The following is an 8,627-nucleotide window of genomic DNA, read 5'->3' on the forward strand; positions in this document are numbered from 1 at the left end:
TGAAATTTAAATCATTAAATAAAACTATAATAGAGAAAATATATAAAATACAATTTTTTATTAGATTGAAAAAACAAAAAAACAACTTAGTTGTTTCATTATCAAATTGTCAGTTATTGTTTTAGAATAGGATTTCGATCACGAGTAAATTAACTAATTAATTGCACTTGAATTTTGTTAGGATTGGATAGTGTAGATTTGAAAAAGAGAATGTTTAGTTTAAATTTAAAATATTTTTTAATATAAACTCATTTTTATCGGTGTAAAAATGACAAAAACATAAAAAAAAAATGCTAAAATTAAAGTATTATAAAAAAAAAAATACGATGAATGATTGAACCAAGATACTTTTATTATATTTATATCATTAAATGTATATGTGGCAGTAACTATGTATTGAAAAACCAGTTAGAAAAAAAAAAGGGATTGTAACAGAATCAATTACGAGTTATAAATGAGTTTCATAAATGTATATGTGGCAGTAACTGTGTATTGAAAAATCAGTTAGAAAACAAAATATGTAACAGAATTAGTTTTGAGCTATAAATGAATTTCATAATGATACTATTTAATATTTATTGATGATTGATTTTTCTCCAAATATTTTTCTGCCCACCGTCAACGAAACCTATAAATAAAGGACCTCATATGGTTTCCAATTTTCCGTTACACTATTATACAAACACTCTCTTCTTCGCTGAATCTCTCCGACTCTGATTCAGTGATTCTAATCCTTATTAGTTTTATTGAACTTTCCGAACTCAATTCTACTCTTAATTCAGGTTTGCTTCTTAGCACGTTACCTTCTTTGGAATTTCTTTTTTTTCTTCGTTAGTGTTCATATTGTATTTTACTTAAGTGGTGGTGTTAAGTTGGGTTGATGGAGAAGTGGAGTAACAGAATTTGGGTTTTGATGAGGGAATGGAATCTGCAGCTTCTTCTAATTGGGTTGTTGTTTAAGTTTTGGAAGAGATTAATGAGCAATGAAGGGTCTTATTGATGGGAATACTGTGTTTTATTTCGTAGTATCATGGCTATTATAACAACAACAAAGAGGACTGAACGGCTCCGTCGTACAACACCACAAACATGCAAGTATTGGCTAGCTGGGAGATGCAACAGAAATCCTTGTGGATTTTCACATAGCTTACCAACCTCGCCATCCAATGTATACTATAATGCCAATACGACATATAAGTATTCGAAGAAGCCCGATTCGTCCGTTGAGAAGATCGCCAGTTCCTCTGCTAAGAAGGCAATAAATTGCACACCCAAGTGTCCGATTCCACCTTTTATTATTTGATATGAACACACGAAAGTGTATTTTGTCTTGGTTTAATTTGAAAGTTAAGTGAATATTGCAATTGAAATAAGTTTGAGGGATAAGCAAAAAGTGAAAAACTAAAGAGATGCCATAACTAAGTTGCAATAAATTAAAAAAAATTCAACACGAAGCATAGGTGTATTAGTTATAAACTTATAATCCCAATATTTGTTTCTAAAATCTAAAGAATCCATTCTATAGAAGCAACCATGATAAGAGACATTAAGAACTAACTTTGAAAAATAGAGCTGTAATTTTTTAGGCCAGTGCTTAGCACCTGCTTCACATAAAAATAACCGTGTTTGCCTAGCTTAGAATAAATCAGAATAGAAGATCCTTAGTTTAAAATTGATATGGAAATGGAATCTAATACATTTTACATACACTGCATTTATTTTATTGTCATTCAAGTATTAAGCAAGACAGCAAGACAGCATTTATTTTATTGCCATCAACACGCATATTATATCAAATTCACGTAGAAAATGTATATTATAAATCTTACCCACCTTGCCGAAGAGTATCAAATCTAATCTAGGACAAGCTTTTACATAAGAGCAACATTCTACTAATATTTAAAAGTGCCATCGAGTTGGATTCGTTTATGCTAATATTCAAATTTTGTTTACAGGAAATCACTGGCATTGCACTGCCGGCTGGTTCAAACAAGCTTATTTCTGGTAGCACTGACGGCACAGTTCGAGCATGGGACTGCAACACTGGCCGTTGTGTTAACATGATCCATCTTAATTCTCCAGTTACCTCACTTATATCTGAGGGCCCATGGATCTTTGCCGGTGTGAAAAATGCTGTGAAGGTAAGCTCTTTTGTTTAATTGTAATAATGGTATCTTATGTATAGGAGCTTTAACTGTAAACTTATAATTTGATTGTGGTTGTTTTGTTAAGGCATGGAATATTCAGACGGGTGCAGATGTTACTCTTGATGGACCTAAAGGGCAAGTCCTTTCCTTGAATGTTGGCAATGATATCCTCCTTGCTGGAGCAGAGGTAAATTACCTTGGCTTGCAGTGATTTAAGATTTGTTTATAATTAGCCATTTGCTACTGATTAGAACTATGACATGTCAACTACTTCTGTTGTCCATTAGTTTTTAAATAATCCATTTAAATTGCAGGATGGTGTTATTTATGCTTGGAGATGCAGCTTTGAGTCTCCTTTCAAAACGGTTGCAACACTAAGTGGTCATAGCAAACCAGTGGTTTGTCTTGCTATTGGATGTCACAAGATGCTTTACTCTGGATCCATGGACCATAGCATTAAGGTAGTGTTTTTGTTTATTTATTTATATGCTTCATGTAATTTGCACACTATTCCCCTTTAGCTAAGCAATTTCTTACCCTGCTATCTACAGGTTTGGGACCTTGATACATTACAGTGCACAATGACACTTAACGGACATACCGACGTTGTCACATCACTTATTTGCTGGGAGAATTACTTGTTATCGGGTTCATCTGATTGCACAGTCAATGTTTGGGTGTGCACCGAGGAGGGAACTCTAGAAGTGACATACACTCACACTCACGAAAATGTAAGTTGTTCAACCACTAATGTTTGTTCACAAATATGTCTTTAAGCTGGTATTTTGATTTTGTTTAAGAGGGAGGTGATTGGTTTGTCCAATTCATTTTTTTTTATTTGTTATTTTTATTTTATTTGTTATTATAGGCTGTTCTTGGACTGTATGGGATGACTGATGTAGAGGCCAAGTCAATATTGTTCTGCTCGTGCAAAGATAATTCAGTTCGTATGTATGAATTGCCGACGTGAGTGATGATAAATCTTTCATCTACTTGTCTTGCTACTATTACTGGGCTTGTTTTTTTTTTTTTACTATTTTAGCTACTTACTGTCTCTGCTTCTACAGGTTTCTAGAGAGAGGTCGACTATTTACAAGACAAGAAGTTCGATCCTTTCAGATAGGCCCTAGTGGACTCTTCTTCACTGGAGATGGGACTGGTTTGCTGAATGTGTGGAAATGGTTAGAAGAGGCCAAGGTGCCAACATAGGAAACTACATCTTGAGTTACATGATGAGTTATTCTAATTACTTTAATGTGGTGACCTTATCTTTATTCTCTGAATGTATGAATTAACTGAGCATACTTGATGTTGGGGTTGGGCACATTGGTTCTTGAGATACAAGAATTTAGAGAAGTATTATTAATTCTCTGAAATATCAAAAAGATTGATTCTTGAAAGAAACAGCAAAAAAAAAAATCGAAAAAAAAAAGTCCAAGGCTTTGAGCATCAATGGTTAGGAGGGTCAAAATTGGCCTAAAAAGCTCAAAAGAGTTGTTTTCCCTAACTATATGCTTGTGGTGTAAAAGTGTCAAGTAATCCTTGATACTAAACATTTAAAGTCGTGACCCAAAGGTATTAAATAGTACGCTTAAGGCTCTGAGCACCACTGTCTGGGAATTTAAGCAAAGCTAAATTCGAATCCAAAGGGTTCCCCAATTAAGTGCTTGTGGTGTTTATGTATCAGGTGGTAATACTTGAAAACAAAACACTTAGAGTCACGGCTAGACTCAAAAGTGCAAAGCACCAAAAGAAATAAAAGCTGTGTTCAAGAATCAAGAAAAACTTAAAAGAAGAGAGTCAATAATATGATCTGAATTCTAGTTCTAAGGGATACCAATATTGCTGAACTTCAAAGGAAAGAGAGATGCAAAGCTATTCAGAAATAAAGAGTTAATAGCCCCATTCAGTAATTAGACCTAGCTTCATCTGACAACTCTTAACTTCCAATGTATAATGTAACATTCTATGTATTATACAATTCTCAATAAGACCATCAGTTTTATAAAGTATGTGTGTTGTTTTAAATTCTTCATTTAACTTCTGAAATTATAATATCGGTTTTGATCTTCTTTTAAGGAGAAAGAAAGAAAAAAGTGACCGATTGAAAAACTACATAATAATAGGCAACATAATTTTAGACTCTTAGAACTTTTCTGCAGCATTTAGTTCCCTTCGTAGAACCTGAAAGCAGTACACCCTTACTTTTTTTAATTACAAGCTTCAAAAAGTTATTTATAAGTATAAACCCTTTGGTCATAAGATATTTCCAAGATGGAAAATTTGACTCTTAATTGGAAATGCACTCGAGCTTTAAGTTCATGGTTGAAAAAACGTAAGGATGAAAATCTTGAGAGTTTGAATAAACTTTACCGTTTTAATGATGATGAGCAAAAAAAAGTCTAAAGTGCCAATTGAATTATTTGAGAAGACACCCAACTTGGAAACAATGGAAGTAAGCTATTACTATGATGAAACCCTCAAAAATAGATGAAGCTAGTAATTAGGAGATTATTGGAAACTTAAAAAAGAATTGTACCTCTTCAAATTATGTGTGTTGCAATCCATCAATGGGTTAGAATAGTATACTTGTCAAAGCAGCTGTGTCGAATGTCCAAAATTGATAACACTAGTACTATAGCCTTCCTCCAATCTGAAAGAATTGCACATAGAATCATGTGAGGCAGAGGCAGAGGCATTGCTACGTCAGCGAAAATATTAATACGCCCTGAGGAGTTGCAAGTTGAGTATTGCGAATCAAGTTTCTAGAAGGATTCAAGTTTCTTACAACTCGAGTGATGATTCGGTCTTCCACCATGATCTTAATGCTGCTGCAGTATGACAGTTTATAAGTCAGGTAATAAATAAATAAATAAAGATCCTTCTCCAAATAAAATTTTATTATGTCCAAGAGAAATAATTTCTACACTTGGTTGTATCAACTGAAGTGATGAACAATTTATATTCAGTGATTTCAACTTTAAGCAACTGGATGGAATATTGATTAGTTTCAGGCATGGAATAATGTCAGTTTCTAGAGGTGGTTTCAGGCTTCCATTTCTAAAAGAAGTCATTGTTAATGAATGTAAATGCATGACAAGTTTGTTTCCCGCATCAGTTTTCAAAAACAATATACGAAAATTAGATGTGAGAAACTGTGTGAAGTTAGAGGAAATTTTTGGAAAATATGAAGTCATAACTGCAGGGAAAGAAAATAATAAAGAGCTTTTGATGTTCCCTTGCTTAACCACCTTGACTCTTTGGGAATCGCCAGCTCTAAGGTGCATTTGGTCAGGGATGCAAATTCTAGATTGGCCTGAGTTAAAAGAGATGGATGTTTATCATTGTCCCGAGCTGAAGATGTTTGCAGATGATCTTGAAAATTCTACATATTCAAACACAGGATCTTCAAAATTCTACATATTCTTCACTTTGGACTACTTCAAGTGGACCTCCAAAACATCTTATTCCTCAAATTGTTGAGTTTCCATGATGACTTACATTCATTTCCAGATAATTTCGTCTCAACGATTCAACTAGCTGCTATAGAACAGATTGCAGTGGTCGAATTAGAATGAGTATACATAACCCAACTCACTTGAATTCGAATGAAGAAACATCACTCTGAAATTAGAAAAGGCCAGAAGAGGCATTTGAAAGCAATGCTAATTTGACAGCACTAGCAGCACCTTCTGCCGTTAAAAGTCGAGTATTGGCAGTTATATCAGTTTTAACATAGCCAGGGCACACACTATTGATGCATATAGTAGGGTACTTTTTAGCAACAATTCTTGTATATGCATTCATAGCAGCTTTTGAGATAATATAGGCACCAAGAACCTTAGGCGATCCTTTTCTTTCTAAACACCCTTCTTTGATATCTTTCACAAATTCATTCAACACTTCATCAACTCTCTCTTCTGTAAGGTTTTCAGCATCGCCCAAGATTCCTTTAGCCCATTCATTTTATACACGCTGAATTATTAGAAATGAAAAGCAATAATAATGAGAGTTACAAAACAGAATCATAAAATAGTAATGGAGAATAAAAAGTAATAAAATACGCTTATTAGTAGAGCAACAACCAAATTTAGCGAAACAATCTAAGATCTACTAATTTTTTAAAAAAAAAAGTTCAATTATTCTGTTGGTTTCCATAATTTCATCAAAATTTTAATTAGATCCTTATAGTTTAAAAGTTTGTATTGACTATTGAGTCTCTATATTAGATAAAAACTTTCCATTCGGTCTTTTTTTAGCATTAGCGTGTTTTTTTCTAAAAAATAATCATTAGTAAAGATTTAATTACAAATTTTTACCTAATATAAAGATCTAATCACAAATTTTTAAACTATAAGAATCTAATTACATAATTAGTAAAATTATAGAGATTATTAGAATAATTAAACCTTAAAAAAACACAAACAAATAAAGAGAGTATCCTACCTTTAACTTTCATAGGGAGGATGATACATTCACAATTCTTGGTGATTCAGATCATTGGAGAAGAGGGAGAAGGGCTTCAGATATTCTTTTAGCACTATAATAATTTATTTGCAAGCATTCTTCAGCTAGTTCGAATGTTTCAACGATTCCGGCTTTCTCTATTACATCATCTGATAATTCCTAAAAATTTCACCCAATTCAATATCCTAAGAAAACTTCTTAGCTTGTCTTTGGTTTATATTTTTTAAATTCTAAAATAGAAAATGTTGAAAAATGAAAAAATATGAACCAAACTGGCTGTAAAATTCTTACCCTGCTATTCAATAACACTTGAGGGACCAAATCATTGTCCTTAATCACAAGTCCACCAATCACTGCATTGTTGATCTACAAAATGCAATTCTTTTCTTCAAGAATAATATTAATCTACCAAGTCAAGGTTATTAATTAAGGCAATGAACTCATTCCTGGTTAGTATCCAAAATTAATAACATAAACCCTAAACATGACTTGATAGTAATTAAACCTCTTAGCATGCAGAGCTTCATACGAGAAGTTTAATTTATTACATTCAGAACAAATTAGTCAATTACATTTTTTTAGTGGAATTGTAAGGAAAAAAAAAACCTTAACATGCAACTAACAAACATGAAAATAAATGAGAAAATCCCAAATCATACAATAGAAATTTATATAGTCAATGAAACTTATTTCTGAGTAGAAAAATGCAAACATGGAAATTTTATTTTCACATAATTCATCTTGTATCCCCTTTCGAAATTCGGATTTGATGAAATTTGCAAGAGAATCCACACTAGCAGGAACAGCAACATGAAGGTGGTGAAAGAGCACAAGATGAGAGAGATGTTTGAGAGTTTCCAAAGCATGAAGGCCTCTCTTCTCATCTCTGGAAGTCAACACAACCTTACTATTTCTATTCCAATTCCTTTGTTTGCATCAGTCACAACTGCATATCTGATTAATTTGGAAAATAATGTAACTTCATTTTTTCTTAGAAAAAAAATACTGAAAATAGAAACAAACAGATCCAATTCCTTTGTTTGCTTCAGATAGGGTTTGAAGTGGAATGAAGTATGTATATAAAAGAAAATGCTAGTGTCTCAAGCAAAAAAGTGGTGTACTTTACCTCTGGCGCTTGTTCCATCTTTAATTTGAGGCTTTGTTGGTTTCTAACGAAGATAAGTTAAGGCTTCAGTTCATGAGCACTGTTTCCATGCATGTATGCCACTTGCCATGATTTCCGCCTTACAAGTTTGCTGAGATAACATTCAATTTGAGTTTAGTTCGGTGAGATAATACTCAATTTCGTCCATGAATTTGTATATGAGTCTCTTAAGTCTCAATTTAGTTTTTAAAGTTTCAATTGTCTTTATTTAGTTCCCAAATTTTGCGAATATGACTCATGTTAGTCCTTGAAACAATTTTTAATGTATAAACGTTAATAGAATGCTGTCATGGATAGGCGAACGCTAAGTTAGACTCTCTAAAATAATGTCGTTTTGGTTTTGACACTCAAATAACCCAAAAACAATATCATAAGTGGTATTTATTGAAATTTTACCTAACAAAACAAGTGATGCGACATCATTTTTGAGTTATTTGAATACCAAAACTAAAATTACATCATTTTACAGGTTTCAGTATGACATTTGATTATTCATTTCAACGGCATTAAAGTTTTTGAACTAAAAATCATCTCAAAGACTAATGTGAGGCACGTTTATAAAATTTGGAGACTAAATAGAGAAAATTAAAATTTCGGGACTAAATTAAGACTCACGTGCAAGTTCAGGGACCAAATTAAGTATTATCTCATAGTTTGGTTTGAGTTTTTAAGTTGATTAATTTGTTTCAGTTTTATAACCGTTAATCAAGAAGTTAGCCTTTTACATAAATTATGGTAAAAATTTAAAATTTAGTCAAATTAATTAAACTAGAGTGAGATTCGCGCAATATGCGGAGAGATTGATTAAAAATTATATTATAAATAATTTTATATGATATATCATATTT

The 8,627-nt window shown here is 32.5% G+C and overlaps 2 protein-coding genes, 1 long non-coding RNA gene and 1 pseudogene across 8 annotated transcripts in view; 1 reads left to right on the forward strand and 3 right to left on the reverse strand.

Annotated features, from left to right (window-relative positions):
• The window catches only part of LOC107624831 (zinc finger CCCH domain-containing protein 48-like), a 16,831-nt gene extending 13,252 nt beyond the window's left edge, over positions 1 to 3,579 (forward strand). Inside the window, exons 3-8 of one of the 2 annotated variants that reach the window (XM_021115381.1) lie at positions 1,956 to 2,141; positions 2,233 to 2,334; positions 2,462 to 2,608; positions 2,699 to 2,878; positions 3,016 to 3,113; positions 3,215 to 3,579. In XM_021115381.1, the coding sequence (XP_020971040.1) occupies positions 1,956 to 2,141; positions 2,233 to 2,334; positions 2,462 to 2,608; positions 2,699 to 2,878; positions 3,016 to 3,113; positions 3,215 to 3,356 (855 nt within the window). In that variant the 3' untranslated portion in view covers positions 3,357 to 3,579. The remainder of the gene's footprint in view (positions 1 to 1,955; positions 2,142 to 2,232; positions 2,335 to 2,461; positions 2,609 to 2,698; positions 2,879 to 3,015; positions 3,114 to 3,214) is intronic. The other variant, XM_021115382.1, reaches the window with a different exon arrangement.
• The window catches only part of LOC107624835, a 44,187-nt pseudogene that overhangs the window by 9,443 nt on the left and 26,117 nt on the right, over positions 1 to 8,627 (reverse strand).
• LOC107624838 ((+)-neomenthol dehydrogenase-like) overlaps positions 1 to 8,627 on the reverse strand; it is a 37,946-nt gene that overhangs the window by 3,354 nt on the left and 25,965 nt on the right. The window contains exons 4-8 of one of the 5 annotated variants that reach the window (XR_002357055.1): positions 5,649 to 5,687; positions 5,399 to 5,532; positions 4,936 to 4,978; positions 4,687 to 4,800; positions 4,223 to 4,331 (exon numbers count right to left, since the gene is read on the reverse strand). Coding sequence is in view for 3 of the 5 variants with exons in the window: in XM_021115384.1 (XP_020971043.1) it covers positions 4,849 to 4,978; positions 5,399 to 5,532; positions 5,649 to 5,687 (303 nt within the window). In the remaining 2 variants the exon portion in view is untranslated. The other 4 variants (XR_002357054.1, XM_021115386.1, XM_021115385.1 and 1 more) reach the window with 4 other exon arrangements.
• On the reverse strand, positions 5,960 to 7,896 carry LOC110262424. Its single transcript, XR_002357059.1, has 4 exons — positions 7,741 to 7,896; positions 6,906 to 7,568; positions 6,594 to 6,773; positions 5,960 to 6,122 (listed from the first exon to the last, which is right to left on the reverse strand). It is a non-coding gene; the product is annotated as an uncharacterized LOC110262424 (long non-coding RNA).

This window comes from Arachis ipaensis, chromosome B02 (genome assembly GCF_000816755.2).
Source record: "Arachis ipaensis cultivar K30076 chromosome B02, Araip1.1, whole genome shotgun sequence".
Classification (NCBI taxonomy): domain Eukaryota; kingdom Viridiplantae; phylum Streptophyta; class Magnoliopsida; order Fabales; family Fabaceae; genus Arachis; species Arachis ipaensis.